The 17,006-nt window shown below is 52.7% G+C and overlaps 1 protein-coding gene across 1 annotated transcript in view; it reads left to right on the top strand.

Moving 5' to 3' along the window:
- The window catches only part of WNT3A (Wnt family member 3A), a 51,466-nt gene extending 43,534 nt beyond the window's left edge, over positions 1 to 7,932 (top strand). Inside the window, exons 4-5 of the mRNA XM_070792199.1 lie at positions 5,957 to 6,461; positions 7,221 to 7,932. Coding sequence (XP_070648300.1) covers positions 5,957 to 6,436 — 480 coding nt within the window. The 3' untranslated portion in view covers positions 6,437 to 6,461; positions 7,221 to 7,932. The remainder of the gene's footprint in view (positions 1 to 5,956; positions 6,462 to 7,220) is intronic.
- The last annotated feature ends 9,074 nt before the right edge of the window (positions 7,933 to 17,006 follow it).

Here is a 17,006-nt window from a genome sequence, read left to right as displayed (position 1 = left end):
TAATCTTCTGACTAAAGACGAGTACAAATGTAGGATAAGACTAAAAAGCACCATTTACAAGTATAGAATAGTCACGTGATGCAGTTACCTGACTTATCACAGGCAAGAAGACAGTGCAGTGCAAAGGGGGACATGGTCTTTTCAATAAAGGATGCTCAGTCAGTTGGATAACAATATGGTAAAGAATTAATCTTGACCCCTGCTGCTGCTAAGTCGCTTCAGTCGTGTCTATCTCTGTGCAAACCCAGAGACGGCAGCCCACCAGGCTCCCCTGTCCCTGGGATTCTCCAGGCAAGAACACTGGAGTGGATTGCCATTTCACTTCACACCATATTTTAAAAAATCAATTTCCCATTTCCAAATAGGAAAGAGTAGACAGAGAATGTTTAGAAGAAAATAGAAGGAAATATCTTTGTGGCCTCGGAGTAGGCAAAGATTTCCTAAACAGGCCAAAAAAGCACTCATAATGAAAGAAAAATGTGATAATGCAGAGTAGTATTAAAATGTATAAAACCGCACCACCATGAAACTGAAAAGGCGATCCATACTGGAGGAGACATTCACAATATATATACTCAACCTGTATATTAAAGTTATAGTATGAAAAGAACTCTACAAAGTAATAAGAAAAAGACTGATAACTCAATAGAAAGTTGGCTAAAATATGGAAAGCCACTTCACAAAAGAAAATCTAGAAATGATCAATATGTGTGAATATGTGAAAAGGTGATCAATATCACTAGTCATCAAGGAAATGCTGTTGGAATACACGCCCTGGCAGGAAAAAAGATAACAACTGGAAGAGAGCATGATGGGAGTTTCCAAGGAGCTGGTGTTCTGAGGCTGGTAATTTGTGAAATTTGGTCATATTTCATGCTTATGACATATAAACTTTTGCATGTATACTGCTGCTGCTGCTAAGTCGCTTCAGTCATGTTCAACTCTATGCAACCCCACAGACGGCAGCCCACCAGGCTCTCCCATCCCTGGGATTCTCCAGGCAAGAATACTGTATACTACACTTCCAAAAAAATAATTGTTAAGTGTCAAATAGCTAACCATATAGTGAGGAATTAGCAGTGCAAAGTTCAGAGGGTGACTATAGCCTCCAAGCCTGGTGCCTGGGGCTGCATTTATCCAGGGGTCATTTGCTGGTCTGAGAAAAAAGTATATATGCTGAGCTGCACTTTCAGCAGCCTCACTGAGCTAAAAGGGACCATCAAAGGTTCTATGTCTGGGAAATAATTCCTCCGTTTAGGCGGGATCCTGAGGAGTAAAAGAAAACCTGAAGTAGACAAGCCCTTGTGCACATGTGCAGGCTAGCAAAATCTCAAAACTGGATTAAGGTGATCCCAAATTGCTGGTATCCCCAGGCACCTGGAAAAAGAAGATAAATCTTTTCCAGAGAATGATAACCTTATGATAGCTGATAGTTTTTTCTACAAACAATTTTTCAAACACAATGTTCAACACATGATCATATATAACCTATTAAACGAGCTGGCGACAGAATGAGTGATAACCAGCCAAACAAAACAAAGCAGAACGAGAACAGCAACAGCAACAGAAACAAGAGTCCGATACTGAAATTATTAGACACAGATTATGAGAAAAAAAATATGCTTACTTCTGTTCACAAAGCTAAAATGTAATATAATAGATTTGGGAAAGAATCACAAAGAAACTGTAGACCTGAAAACTGAATGGGAGCTTCCAGTTAAAAAAAATGACAAACTAAATACGAAGGATTTTTGTCTGCAGTCTCCTAGAACATCACTAAAATGACAATGAACTAATTTTAAGATATATAACTAAACTATAGAGAACATGCAAAACAGAAAAGGGGACAAAGGCAATAAAACTTTGAAAGCACAAAGCAATCTCTCAGTACAGACAAGAAAGCTGAATCTTAAGCCAATAGAAACTCTTAAACTAGATTGGCTTTAATCTTAAAGCAATCACCCCAGGAATTTCTAGTATCCGATATCTTGAGAAGTAGAGATAGATGTAGGGCTTGGAAACAGAAAGATTGGTTGAAATCTATTTTAAAAGCACTTTAAACCTACAAGCTCTTCTGTCCAACCTCTTGCATCCAGACAACACCCCTCCATCATCATGGCAGAAGCCTGGAGGCTTATTCCCTAATGAGGGTAAAGCAGATGATGTCTGGACTGCTGAGGGGGAGGCTGCCCAAGTGAAAGGAGTCTGTCTATATACACATTTCTCTTCTTAATCTCCTAGTACCACAGCCAATCTTGTATGCTCTAGGCGAGAGAATGGAAGATTCTCCCCTGAAAATCAGACCAATCCAAGAGGAGAGACTTGAAGATATTGATGTGGGGTTTCTCCTAAAAGCAACGTGGCCAGATCACTCTACAGTGAGGGTCTGAGTACATGAATCTCTCCTGTGTACAGGAGGTTCCAATAAGTTTTTGGTGCCCCACTTTTAAATACAGCAGGTAGTTAGGGATCACTGAACATGATGGCTTCCTGCAACCACAAAGATAAAGACCAAAATAAATAAACAAAAACCAAACTTATGGGAAAGAGACATTATAAAGAGAGATGAAAACTTCAAAAACCCATCACTATCCCCTGAGAGTTAATATACTGAATCCATAAAACTAGAATAAACTGTTAACTTAAAAGAATATCCAGGGGGGAAAGGAGGCTCTTAGAAATTAAAATAGAACAGCAAAAAATCTCAGCAGAAAGGTTGGAAGACAGTTGAGACAGCCTTCCCACAAAGTAGAGGAATAAGAAGAAAGACAAAGACCTGGAAAATAGGAAAGACTAGAAAATATAGAAGATCTGTCCAAGAAAGACAATGATGAACATGAAGATGAGGAAATTTGGTAAAGAATTAATACAAGAAGTTTCCCAGAGCTGATGACCAGAAGTTCAGACCAAACAGGCCACGTAAGTGATTAGCGTAAGAAAGGGGAAGACCCATGTCCAAACTCATTGTGAGGGCTTTCTTGGTGGTGCAGTGGTTGAGTCCGCCTGCCAGTGCAAGGGACATGGGTTCAACCCCTGGTCTGGGAGGATTCCACGTGCAGCACAACTAGGCCCATGCGCCACGACTACTGAGCCTGTGCTTTAGAGCCCCTGAGCCGCAACAAGAGAAGCCACCACAATGAAAAAGTCCACACACATCAATGAAGAGTAGTCCCCATTCACAGCAACGAAGACCCAGCACAGCCAAAAATAAAAATTTAAAAAGAAAACTTATTGTGAAATTCACAGCCTATGACACAGAGAAGCCTTCCAAACTTCCCAGAAGATTTGATTTCACGCAAAGGATCAGGAATCAAAATATCATCAGTGTTTCTAAGAACGACAGTGAAAGCTAGAATAAAATAGAGCAATACTTTCAGAATCCTGAAAGGGGGAAATATTTTAAGCCAAGACTTTTATACCAAGCTAAATCGTCTTTTCAACTTTTCAAGTAGAAAAGATTTGTTTGCAGACATGCACATTTCACAAAATTTACCAGAAGGGTGTTGAAAAAGATGTCTCCAAGAAAATGAAATCCATGGAACATCTGGTGTGTTTGAAAGTCTTGAAGAGAATATTTACATGACTAGAGAGTGTATGGAGAAGGCAATGACAACCCACTCCAATACTCTTGCCTGGAAAATCCCATGGGTGGAGAAGCCTGGTAGGCTGCAGTCCACGGGGTTGCTAAGAGTCGGACACGACTGAGTGACTTCACTTTCACTTTTCACTTTCCTGCATTGGAGAAGGAAATGGCAACCCACTCCAGTGTTCTTGCTTGGAGAATCCCAGGGATGGGGGAGCCTGGTGGGCTGCCGTCTATGGAGTCGCACAGAGTCGGACAGGACTGAAGTGACTTAGCAGCAGCAGCAGAGTGTGTATGAGACTGAATCTGTAAGTACATTAAAAACAGCAACAACAAAATATTTTGTAGAAAAAGAAAAGCAATCACATCATGTGGCTCAACCAAGTATGACATTTAACAAAGCCCCAACACTGTCAGCTTCCCTGGTAGCTCAGCTGGTAAAGAATCTGCCTGCAATGCAGGCAACCCCAGTTTGATTCCTGGGTGGGGAAGATACGCTGGAGAAGGGATAGGCTACCCACTCCAGTATTCGTGAGGTTCCCTGGTGGCCCAGTTGGTGAAGAATCCACTTGCAATGCTGGAGACCTGTGTTTGATCCCTGGGTTGGGAAGATCCCCTAGAGAAGGGAAAGGCTACCCACTCCAGTATTCTGGCCTGGAGAGTTCCATGGACTATATAGTCCATGGGGTCACAAAGAATCAGACACGACTGAGCATCTTTCATTTTCAACACTGTCAGCACCAAGTTTTGATCTAACTGGAACTATGCCATAGTTTTTGGAGTAGGGAGGGAGTTTGGAAAAACTGTGCATCAGAGTTGGGGTATAAGGTCCCCCCATGGGACCTCCATGGTGAGTCCATAATACATAGGTCCATAGGTCCATAAGACAAGGCCAAACACTGAAAAATCAAGAAGTAACAAGTGAAAGTGTTAGTTGCTCAGTTGTATCCAACTGTTTGCAATCCCATGGACTGTAGCCCACCAGGTGCCTCTGTCCATGGGATTCTCCAGGCAAGGATACCAGAGTGGGTAGCCATTCCCTTCTCCAGGGGATCTTCCCGACCTAGGGATCAAACCTGGGTCAAGACAAGCATCTTATTACAGGTGCAGAGGTGCAAGGTGCTGCCCCTAGCAGGTCAGGAAAGTTCTGTTAATGAGAGTGTGGAAGCAGAACTCCTGTTTTTCTTAACAGGTCTTAGGAACTCTTGGACTCTTTAAAGTATATGCATATATAACTTTGATCAAAAGTAAAACTAAAACAAAAGACTTAGGAGGCAGAGATGGGAAGTGGCAGCTCCTCTTTGGAAAAGTTTGGTCACGAAAGAGAAGAAAATGGTGATTAGACAGAACTGGACTTTGGTGAGGGAGTGTAATTTACAGATGCCCCTAAAAAAGTGCCAGGATCAGAAGGAAGGGTTGAAGAAACAGCAAGGAGAGGGGAACAGGGTGGAGGAAGCATCTGGACACGGAGCCCACCTGAAGTCTTAGACCAGCACTGTTTAATATAGAAGTGTAATGAAAACCACACGGTATGTATCAATTTCTAGTTGCCACATTTTAAAAGGAAACAGGTGAAATTTGTTTTAAATAATAAATTTTATTGAGCCCAATATAACCAACATGTTACCATGACAGTAATGCAATCAATATTAAAATTTTGAACGAGATATTTTACATCCTCTTATGAAATCTGGGGATTTAGTGTGACCCAGCCTGTAGTGTGCCCTTAACAGCACTTCTCAGCCTGGGCCACCAGCCGCATCTCACGACCTCACAGGTGGCTATTTCTGATTACATCACAGGACCTTTCACCCCCAGCCCCACTCCTTCCCCCAAAGAAAGAAGGGAAGAGAACCTCCTGCTGGGGTGCCCACAGGAGAAACATAATGTAATTCTCAGCACTCCCCTAAGATGCAATAAACCCAGTTTCCTGGGCCCTGAAGGTATTGTGCTCCCATTATTCAGATCAGGCCAGCCCTCAGACTTGCAACCCAGCCCATGCGCATCTCCTCTAGACCAAAGTCTTGGATTTCCCCAGTTAGAAGGAACCATTTCCCTTTCCCACCCCTGCACTTACATGTCACGTTACAGCCCCTTCACTGAACATAGATGGCCTAGAAGTAGACTCAGCCCAGGAGGGGGCTTCCCAGACCCTTCCGTCCAGGATCTTGGGTCTGCCAGGGGAACCACATCAAGGATAGCATTGGGAGAGGGTGCTCCGCCTGGGAGTCCCAGAGCTTTATGGAGCAGGTTGAGGGATTGTTTGACAGATGAGTGGAAGGAAGTCTAAGGCAAGGAGCACAGCCATCATGCTCCGGGGAGGTGGGGAGGTTGAGGGCCTGCCCTGACTCCACCGCTTGCCTGCTTCTGTAGGCCATCGCCAGTCACATGCACCTCAAGTGCAAGTGCCATGGGCTCTCGGGCAGCTGTGAAGTGAAGACCTGCTGGTGGTCGCAGCCTGACTTCCGCGCCATTGGTGACTTCCTCAAGGATAAGTATGACAGCGCCTCAGAGATGGTGGTGGAGAAGCACCGCGAGTCGCGCGGCTGGGTGGAGACCCTGCGGCCACGCTACACTTACTTTAAGGTGCCCACAGAGCGCGACCTGGTCTACTACGAGGCCTCGCCCAACTTCTGTGAGCCCAACCCCGAAACAGGATCATTCGGCACGCGAGACCGCACCTGCAACGTGAGCTCGCACGGCATAGACGGCTGCGACCTGCTGTGCTGCGGCCGCGGCCACAACGCGCGCACCGAGCAGCGGAGGGAGAAGTGCCACTGCGTCTTCCACTGGTGCTGCTATGTGAGCTGCCAGGAGTGCGCGCGCGTCTACGACGTGCACACCTGCAAGTAGAGGGCGTCGCCATCGGCGCCCGCGGGTTAGAGCTCCACCCGGCGGGGGCGGGGCCCCTCAGTGGGCGGGGCGGAGGCGGGGCTCTGAGGTAGAGCTCCTCCGTGGGCGGGGCGGGGCGGAGGCGGGGCTCTGAGGTAGAGCTCCTCCGTGGGCGGGGCGGGGCGGGGGTGGGCTCTGAGATAGAGCTCCTGGAGCGGGGCGGGGTCCTTTATGGTAGGACAGGGTTGAGGTTCCTGAGTGGTATAAAGTTCTTCCCCGTCCTGGAGTGAAACCCAGGTCTTCTCTGGGGTTGGGGCTCCAGGGATTTAGCCTGCCATTACTGTCCCCCGAAGACCACGTGGTTCCATCCTCCGGACTTCATCTATGTAAAGGAGAATCTCCTGGCAGAATGAGCTGTGGAGAGCCTGTGGGGAACATCTTGTCCTCCTACCCCTCCCACTGAGGTCCGAGGTATATCCTCCAGGGATTCCTCCCTCAATGATACCTGCCAACGCTCTCAACCAGGCCCTGCGGAATGGCTGGGATTTGGGTCCAGGAGATAGGGCCTCGTGGCAGTAGGCCGAGGGAAGGCCTGGGACGTGCGGCCTAACTCTGTCCCAGCTGCTCTGTGCTGGGCATCAGACACCTAGGCCCTCTTCCCAGTGCCCTACTGCCACCCATGCCCCAGCAAGGCACCATGCAGCCTGGTCAGCTGTGCCCTCTACTTTGCCACTGACAGAGTCCAAGCCTGGTTCTCCCACCTCCCTGTCTTCACGTTCCCACACGTACCCCATCTCATCCACAGGAGAGGAGCAAAGCCTCCTGTTCCAGACTTGCTGTTGCCGCCCTCATGGCCTCAGCACCTCTCTCCAGCACCCTCATTCACAGTCCTCTGTAAAGGAAAGGCAAGAAGGGGACCTAGACTCTCAGGCTGCCCAGAGTCACTGGGCTGCACTGCTGCCCAGGTCCTACTCAGCTCTATAACCTACCTTGGAGGCTTACCTGGTGTTGTTCGGGAGATTTGGAGTCGGAGGATGCTACAACACTGATGCTACAGAGAGAGGACCCAAAGACCCCAGAGGAGTGGTCTCTGCCCCAGCCCCTTATGGCCAGGACTGACCCCCAGGTCCTGCTGCTACGTCTATGGTACACCAGACCTACCTGCCACTGGCCATTGTGAAGTCTCCGGTGGGCTACTTGGCTTGGCCCTCATCACATCTGACTCATTCATCCTGTCTGGGAATGAGCAAGGCCGATGGACCCCTCAACTAACGCCCATAGGAACTGCCCACCATGTACTGCCATGCCAAGACTTTTCCTCCTCAGCCTCTGGTACTGTGAAATGTTGCCTGGCCCCTGTCCACGAGGGCCTCCTCTCCAAGCAGGGGGAAAGACAATGGAGGGACCTTCACACCCCACTAGGAATACGACCTTCCTCTCCTTGAATTTTGCATTTGTGGGTTTTAATTTTATTTCCAATGCTGCTATATCCACCATACACAGGAGCTAGACAAACAGATGCGTTGTTGTGGTTTTCCTTTTCTTTCTATGAAAGAAACTTTTAGTCATAGCTTGTGAGTTTCAAACAATGGGGAAAGTAAAAACAAACAAACAAACAAGAAGAAGAAGAAACAACCAAACAAGCCTGTGGATTGTGCTGGATTTTTGGTGGTGGGTCAGCAAGGCGTGGGACCTGGATTGGTCATGACCCTCTGGGAGGGGCCACGATGGGAGGTGGTGGTGGGCATGTTTAGCTCAGAGACTCCTGGGGGCTCTGTGGTGGCCTCCAGAGCCAGAATTCCAGAGGAAGGAAGACGGATGGCCACTCCAAAGAAGGAAGGAAACAGCCAGTGGTCTCAAAGTCGAGGGGGAGACAGATCTGTGAAAAGTGCAGGGAAGGAGGCCTGCCTGTTGCAGGGGATGTGTGGTACAGCAAGCAGGGCACCATGGCAGCCCCAGGTGGGCAGACCCCACACAAGTCAGGAGTGCAGCAGGACATCCACCAAGTCAGCTGAAAGCCACTTCCCCAAACAACCACAACATGCTCACTCAGTTGACATCTGAGCACTAGCTACGTGGCCATGCTTCCTGGGCTTGGGGACATGAACTCTGTGTGGGGTCCCCTTCTCAGCCTGCCATGGGGCACTCTAGGAGCCTGGTCTGACTTGGAGGCAAGACATGTCCCCTCAATTGGAGGCTCACCAGCCAGAAGCCTGGAAATTAGGCAGGAACTTCTAACTGGGCCTCACCTCCTTCTGCCCCCTGCAAAGGCCACATTAGAAGTCACAGCTCTTGCAGCTGGAATCCAGTTGGGAGGTCATGAGGGACATCAATCGCTGGCAGAGAGCTAATGTATGAAGCCAAGAACTCTCAGGGGCTCCTTCCTGCCTCTGCTCATCCTCAGGCCTGAGCTGACCCTGGACCCCGGCCTCCTCTCCACCACAGGGCATAGCTCAGGTGTCCAAGAACTGGGAGGGGTCAGCAGTCTCTACATGTATGGTTGGCCAGATCCTGGAATCATGCTCAGAATTTTGGGATGGGGATCTTTCCAAGGCAAACAGGGAGAGATTTGAGGACAAGCAAAGCATACTGTTGGCAGAAGTGTCACGCTGTGCCTCCATGGCTATTGCCTACATCCACCCTCAATCCAGGGTATTCAGGGTATGCAGAGCTGGGTAGCCTTCTGAAAACTGAGGCTACAGGAGCCAGGGGATGAAGGGATGGCTTTCTCAAACCACACCTTCACCTCTTCAAGCCAAGAGCAGGGTCCTTGCTTCTCTCTGTGTCCCTCCAGGCTCTCTTCCCTACTACTACCACTGCCTCTGAGCCCTGCCCTGATATCCGAGCAGACCCACAAGGAGGGAGAAAGGAGAAGCAGGGGTGGAGGGGCATGCTGGGACAGGTGGGACATGGGGAGAGCTGATGCTGGAGCTGAGGGGAGGAGGCCTAGTCCCCACCCTCTCAGAGGTCAGGCTCAGCACAGCCGCCCTGCAGGAGCCATATGCTAGAAAGGAGGGGGCTGGGGGCAGACGGGAGCCTCATAATCAGGAGGCTTGTGCCTGCTGAGAGCAGAGGGAGGGAAGCCCAGTTCAGCTGGCTCCATGGCTAGACATCAGGGCCACATGGTATCCTTGAGAGCAAAGGAATGAAGGGTGACCCTCTGCCAACAGAGAGCCAGAGCTGGCTGGCCAGGGTCCTGGCCAGGGCTGTGCAGACCCAGCATGGGCAAGAGTATCCACTCCACACAGAGCCCTGCACTGGGAGAGAGGGTTTGGGGAGCTGCCTGGTGGAGGGAGTAGGAGCCTTTCAAGGGAGGAAGGGAAGAAAGAGGAAACATGGTGACAGGAGGTCATGGCCTCATCACTCCAGACAGGACCTGCAGAATACCACCCCCATCACGCTAATGGCCACACTGGTCTTTGCTGCAGGCTCTAAGCCACTAAAGTCAGAGCCAGAAGAGGTCCAGCGAGGCTAAAGGACTAGAGGCAGGGACTTCCCCACAGTCATCCCGTGGTTAAGAATCTGCCTCCCAATACCAGGGGCAGGTTGAATCCCCGGTCCAGGAAGAGTCCACAAGCCACAGGGCAGCTAAGCCTGGGCACCACAGCTACCGCAGCCGGCGCACCCTAGAGCCTGTGCTCTGCAACAAGGGAAGCCATTGCAGTGAGAAGCCTGGGCACTGCAACTCGAATAGCCCCCGCTTGCTGTGACTCGAGAAAGCCCTTGTGCAGCAACAAAGACCCAGAACAGTCAAAAATAAATATAAGTAGATATAATGTATATTTTTAAAAGGGACTGCAGAGAGACACAGGGCTCTGAACTCCCAAATCCTCTGCTTTCACACTCCAAATCATTATCACCTTCCCAGGCTGGCACACCAAAGTCCCACCCAAGCCACTCGCCCTTGTTGGCTCGGGGCTCCCTGCCTCCTTCACCAGGCCCATTTCAGGGCAGGTCACCACTGCCCCAGAGCTGTAGCTGACCACCAGGAACTCCCTACTGGGGCCTCAAGGGGTCAGCTGGAGTCAGATGGACCGCAGGCAGACACTATAAAGAGGGAGACAGTGATGAAGTTCACAGGGCATTGTCCAGGCGTGGAGCACAGGTGGCCAATCTCACCTGCAGGCGTGAGTCACCAGCAGAAAGACCCCAGGCCCACACAGCCCACCAGTGAATAGAGCCAGATCAGACACTCCACACGAGGGTCAGGTCCTGGAGGTGGGGGGTGTCAGGGGCCCCCTGGAGCTGCCTATGGGCCGCATCCACAGTGCACAGACAGTACAAATGGTGTGGCACCTCTTAGTCAGGGTCTGGCAGGAGTTGCCCTAATTGGCACCTGCTGAAAACCAGGTGCTAGGGGCTCCACAGATGAAAGGGTAGGAGAGACGGGCTAGTCAGGGAGTGGAGGCACAGCCACAGGTCACAAGGGTGAGACGCCAAGAGAGGAAGCAAGGACTCGGCCAGGCTTCCTGAGAGCAGAGGCCAGACACCCAGCAGGAAGGTGGAAGCTACCTGGGAGTTAATGCAGAGGCAGGTCCTGGCTACCTGGTCTCAGCTCTCCACCAGGTGAGGCACCAGGCCCCCACTCCCCATCTCTATGGCTCAAGGGCAGAGAGAGGCAGGACCCCACCAGAAGAGGAAGTGGTCGAGGGGAGCTAGCAAGAACCTGTGTGAATGAGGAGGTGAAACCCTCAAATCTCTGCCAGCCAGGAGCAAACCCCACCCAGAGCCTTAGTTTCCCTCCAGAGGAAGAGGAAGTGGGATGATGGGGCTCCCCTGGGCCTTTCTGATCCTGCCTTTTGCTGATATGGGATGCTCCATCTGGAGCCCTCTCTGGAGCCCAACTGGCCCCCTTCACCTGCCAACATCAGCATGTTCCCATGAACTCTGGGCCAGCCTCCCCACCCCCAGCCTTTGCCCTCAGCTCAGAAGGAGGCCAGAACACAGGGCAGCCAGCCTGCCTGGGCCTTAGAAGCCACCTCTCCGGGGAGTTTACAGCCCCTCCCGCCAGCCCTGAAGAAGGAGGAAATGGGCCTGGTGGGCCTGTTCACAGGTAGTTGAGACAGGAGAGGAATAACCATATTAAAGGCCCGGAGGTACCGGGGGCCTCACCCCACCAGGGCCCCCCCTTGGCCCAGCTCCCTGCAAATCTCACACCCCCAGTGCTTCAGCTTTGAAGTTCTGGAGGGGGTGTGGTGAGCCCCCTCCTCCTAGGACCCCCACAGGCCCTCCCCTCCCCTCCGCCCTCTTCCCTCATATTCCCACTTTCTGGGTCCTTAGGACCTGTTTCCACACTTCAAGGATGCGCTGAACCATCCCATCCCCCCATGCTGGGCCAGAATCTCCAGGGCTGGGACCCTCAGAGCAACAGGTGCAGGGCTCTGGGTCACCAAGCCTGTTACAGAGAACAGAGGACCCCCAGCCAGGTTCCCTAGTCCTACACAGTGATGGCCTTCACCCCCTACGGCAGAGCTTGGACCGGATGGGCCTCAAGGTCCTGCTGCCATACCTTTGCCCCTTTCCTGAGGGTCTGGTCTGGGGGACATGACACAGCCCATCCTGGGGTCCGGCCTGATGGCCTGGGGCGGCCCCGATCCCTCAGCTCTCCCCTGCAGTGGCCTAGCCCCACTCCGAACACCATGGTCCCTCCCCAAGCTGCCTGGTCCTCTTGCCGGAACCCATCTGCCGATTGGAACCCTGTGTCCCTTCATGAAACTCTCTGGTTGGGACTCCCAAGGACAAGGCATCCTAGCAGTCAGCAGCTTCCTCTCCAGTAGCCCCCTGGCCTCCTGGCCTGAGCAGGAGTAGGGCACCTCACGTGCCCGCGCTGCACTCCAGTCTCAAGTCCAGCTTCAGTCTGGACAGCAGACAACCTCCCAGGGTGACGCCCAAGCCTTAGAGGAACAGGACCGCATCTCTGCCATCCCACCTGGGTGGGAGTTCTTCCAGTCCTTCTATTCATGGCACTGACAGGTAAACTGAGACCTGCTGGATAAAGCCTCTTTCTCCAGTGTGAGTTCATGAAGGCAAACTACCCCATTTTCTCCCTCCCTGTCCCCCCATAAAACGGGGTATCAGGAGCAGCTAACAGAGGGCACTCCCACTTGCCACACTCCTCATCCCCACAGATGACCTTGGCCCCAGAGATCTGGGTGATGGGCCCTTCCATACCTTCCGGGTCATCTGGGAGGCTCCCAAGAGGAGGTGAGCACGTGGTGTAGTTTCTGTGGCTCTGACATCCTCGATCTGCGCCCCTTAGGCATCCCGTACTTCTGAGAGGTCCGTCCCACAGATGCCAGGATCAGGTGGGTACCCAGGGCACTGGGGAAGCCCTGGGAAGGGCCCCAGCCTGGGAGCCGCCACTGCCTGGCCTGGCAGCTGGGACAGGAGCTACTCAGAAGGTGCTAATTGATGTTTAGATCCAGGCTGGCTCCTCAATCACGTCTCTCTCTCTTTCTCTCTCTCTTTTTTATTTGAGTCTCTGGAGCACACAGTAAACAGTCATTTGGCTCTCAGGGCCCTGCAAATTGGTGTTTATGGTATAAGGACCAGGACTCGTCCACCCAAACAGCAGGCAGGGAGGGAGGCACTGGGCTGGCAGGGATGGCATGCTCTCCCGCCCATGGAGGCCCGACTCTGGGAAAGCCTTCCCTCTACTCTAAAGGAGAAGGCAGGCCTGCTCCCAGTAACCTTGATGCCTGCAGCCTGGCCTGAGGCAAGGAGCCAGATGGTTCACCCACCAGCAAAGGGCCAGCACTGGCCAGAATCCTGCTAGCCAGGCACTTGTGTGTTTGGAGGTAGTCAATACTTGAGGCATTGTCATTAACCCAGGAGGGCTTCTTGGAGCAGGTGAGTCTCTGTGACAGAGAGGACCCTCCAAAGGGGGCTCTGAAAGTTCATCAGGGCCCTCAGATTCCCTGGGGCTCCGTGTCCAAGCTTCTCCCAGGCTTCCATTTCCTTCAAGTTTCTCCAAGTCCCTGTGGCAGATGTTAGGACCCTCTACACACACACCTTCTCCCAACCATCTTCAGAACTCAAGACAGGAATGTGGGCAGACCCGGGCTTTAATGCAAGAGGTTGAACGGTGGAATTCCCAGACAGCAGTGGGGAGGTTTTGGGAGAGGAGGGAGACTTCCCAATGTCTGCCCCTTGCCTGACAGCTGGGCTGCAGAGAAGCAGGCGGGCCAGCGTAGAACCTGCGGCTGGACTTAATAGCTGTCACAGGCTCCTTAGCTCCCTCTGCTGCCTACAAGTTGCAGGACTCATTCTACCTAACCTGGCTCACCCAGTCTGTCAGCCTGCAACCTACAGAAAGGCAAAGCCTGGGGCCCTGGGGAAGTTGTTTGATGTTTGGATTTGGGGAGGAGCACCATAGATCTCATGTGCTTCTTCTCTGAGCGCACTTGGAATTTTCAGGTCTGAGCTACGGAACAGAAAACCAGCCCCCTCCTCTGCTCAAGAACCTTCCGTGGCTCTCCAGTGCCAAGCTGGAGGTGGAGTGCCTCAGCCTACACCCCTCACAAATTGGTCCCACTCTGAGCTAAAGGGGCACCTCTAATCTATGGATGGAGAAACTGACCTGGGCAGGACATGACTTGCCCAAGGGCACTCAGCGTGTTAGTCAGGCAGAGTCTTAAGGAAAGCTGAGAACTCACATCATACATTCTGGTCCCATCTGCAGTTCACTCTCAACTTCTTCACCCTTGCCTCCATCCCTCAGTCTCAGGCATCTCCTGGCCTCTGCTGAGACCTCCTCACCACCTCACAGTCATAATCTTTGTGGTTCCTATATCACGGTCCCCCGGGACCCAGCTGCACCTTAGGGGCCCATGCAAGGCAGAGGAGAACCTGTGTATGTTGCATGTGGGGGAGGGATCTCTGGTGCCAAGCTGATCCATCCCCAGAGCTGCAAGCCTCTGCAGGGGCCCTGACCAGTTCCAAGGGCTCAGCTATCTCCCCTGCTCTAGGCCTAGCTCCCAACAGATCCAGCCTTCCTAGCTCCAACCTCAGGCAGGCCAGTCTAAGTCAAATTATCAGAATGCCTCAGGAGAAAGCCCCTTATCTGGGAGGAGATTTGGGAGTGCTTGGGACACCTGCAGCAGGCCATCCCTACATGTGGCCTCAGTATCAGCTGTCCCTGCAGTGATGCCAGGGGCTCCCTATGTGGATGCCTCTCCATGGAACCTCTCCCCACCTCCCACATCAGGGTCCCCAGGAGATGGCCACGAGGAAGGGTGTCCCAGGCCTCAGGATGACAGCGTAGCAGCTGGTCATGTTGCAAACAGGGAAACTGAGTCTGGGAAAGAGGCAGAACTTGTCCCAGCCTCTCAGTCAACAGCACACTGAGGACAGACAGAATCATACACTGCATCACCCCTGCTCTGGGAGGCCACTGGGAAGGGGCCGCATCCGGTGCGGGCAGCTCCAGCTGGGCAAGTGTCTAGGAAGGGTAGGTGCTGCCTGGGACAGGATCAGGGTCAGTCTGAGGTCACAAGTCAGCCTGGTAGGTCAGAGTGGTCTGGGGCTGCCCCTTGCCTATGTCCAGAGGGCTGGTCTTCGTGGATGTCCCCCCCAGTGTGGGGGATGGTGGCCTCACCCAGGCTCCTGGGCACATCTGCAAGTGCAGCATCAGCTCCATGGCCCCCAGCCACTGAACCATCAGGAACTGCTCTGGCACTTCCCAGTGGCTCACAACTCTGTCAGTGCTTGTCTGACGACTGCTCCTAGTGGATGTGGAGGTTGGCGAGTTCTAGCCTCTCAGATGGGGGACATGGGCACTGAGCCCACAGCTGATGCGAGGAACCCAGTGGGGCTGTTTCAGCACCCACCCACTCAGGCTAGGAGAACAGTGTGGAAGACAGCTCGGCTCAGCTTGCCCCAGAGTAGCCAAGAATAACAGGGATGGTGGTGACTCAGGTGAGGACACTGAAGGTAAGAAGGATGCTGTAAGTGAGGGTGATGCAGGTGGGAAGGATGGGGTACAGGTGGGGCGGATGCAAGTGGGGACCCTGCTGCTGTGGCTGCCGCAGGTGGGGACAATGCAAGGCAGCGAGCTACAGGTGGAGTTGCACACAGCGCAGGTGTGATGCCTCAGGCTCGGACACACACACAGGTGGTTCAGACTCACTCTCTGCCTCTCCCTGTCACACGGCTTGCCCTATGATGGACAAAAAGAGGGGACAGCTCAGCCAGCCCAGGCCCACAGGGTCCACTCCTGCTTTCCGGCCCAAGGCTGACGTGAGCAATGGGACAGGCCACCATCCACTCTGACATGCTTCCTCAGTCGGCAGCTTCAGGAGCAGGTGTGACCACTTCCTGTCTCCCCTCCCGTGGGGCCTGGGGTCCCCGAGAACGCCACAGGGTTGACAGTATGAGGACATACCCGGGCCCTGGAAGAGGACCAGAGGTCTCTCCAGGGCTCCCCCTGCAGCTCAAACCCAGCCTGGCCGGATGTGCTGCTGGGTAGCAGCACCCGGCAGCTAACACCCAGCCCAGACAAGCTCCCAGCATGGCCAGCGGTCTCCGGCTCTGGGTTCAGTGTCCAGTGTCCTTGTCCAATTAATGAGGAATAATGCTCATTCCAGAACCAGAAATCATGCTGGGCCTCCTCACACTACCTGGCCTGCCTGCTCAGGTTCTCCCATCCCTCAGCCTGGCTCTGCCAGGCCTCTGGACCTGTACTGCCTGTTGCCTTGATGTCCAGCTCTGGGCAGGCAAGCAGGCAGACATCCACCCCTTTGGGCAGCAGCAAGACACTCTGGCCATTTCTTTTCCCATCTATGACAGAATAGTGTCTGCTTTTGTCAGGGACTTGCCTTCCTCGGACTGTCCATCTCCCTCTCTATGACCAGACCTTTGAAGGATCAGATCACAGACCCTGATGTCCCTGGCTGATCACCTGGAAGGCTTCTGCCTCCCTACTGGCCTCTCTCACAGGGCACCCACCCCTTAAACACACCTGAGGAGCCAGGTGCCCTTTAGGGTGACCTTAGCCTCTTCCCTTAGAGATAGCCCTAACGTGGGGTGGTCGGAGAAGGCAATGGCATCCCACTCCAGTACTCTTGCCTGGAAAATCCCATGGATGGAGGAGCCTGGTAGGCTGCAGTCCATGAGGTTGTGAAGAGTCGGACACAACTGAGCGACTTCACTTTGACTTTTCACTTTCATGCATTGGAGAAGGAAATAGCAACCCACTCCAGTATTGTTGCCTGGAGAATCCCAGGGACGGGGGAGCCTGGTGGGCTGCTGTCTATGGGGTCGCAAAGAGTCAGACACGACTGAAGTGACTTAGCAGCAGCAGCAGCAACAACAGGGGGTGGTAGGAGGTAGCAGTCTGTGTAGGAAGAGGCTGGAGATCCCTCTTGAAAAGGGGGCTTCCCAGGGAAGGTGACCAGCTGGGCTTGCAGGTAGGGGTGGGGTGCTGAAAAGGGCAGGGCTGGCCCACCTTGACCTGGGAGCCAGAAGCAGCACTCAGCTCCCCAGGCTGGAAACAGGACCCGGCAGAAACAGACTGGTGTCCCCAGAGCCAGCCTGCCCTCACTTGGTGGAGACAGAAAGCCACTTCAGAGCCTCAGGATCCCTGCGAGATGTT

Source organism: Bos indicus, chromosome 7, assembly GCF_029378745.1.
Source record: "Bos indicus isolate NIAB-ARS_2022 breed Sahiwal x Tharparkar chromosome 7, NIAB-ARS_B.indTharparkar_mat_pri_1.0, whole genome shotgun sequence".
Taxonomy (NCBI): Eukaryota; Metazoa; Chordata; class Mammalia; order Artiodactyla; family Bovidae; genus Bos; species Bos indicus.
The sequence above is the reverse complement of the archived record's forward strand: the minus strand, read 5'-3'. Positions and strand labels throughout refer to the sequence as shown.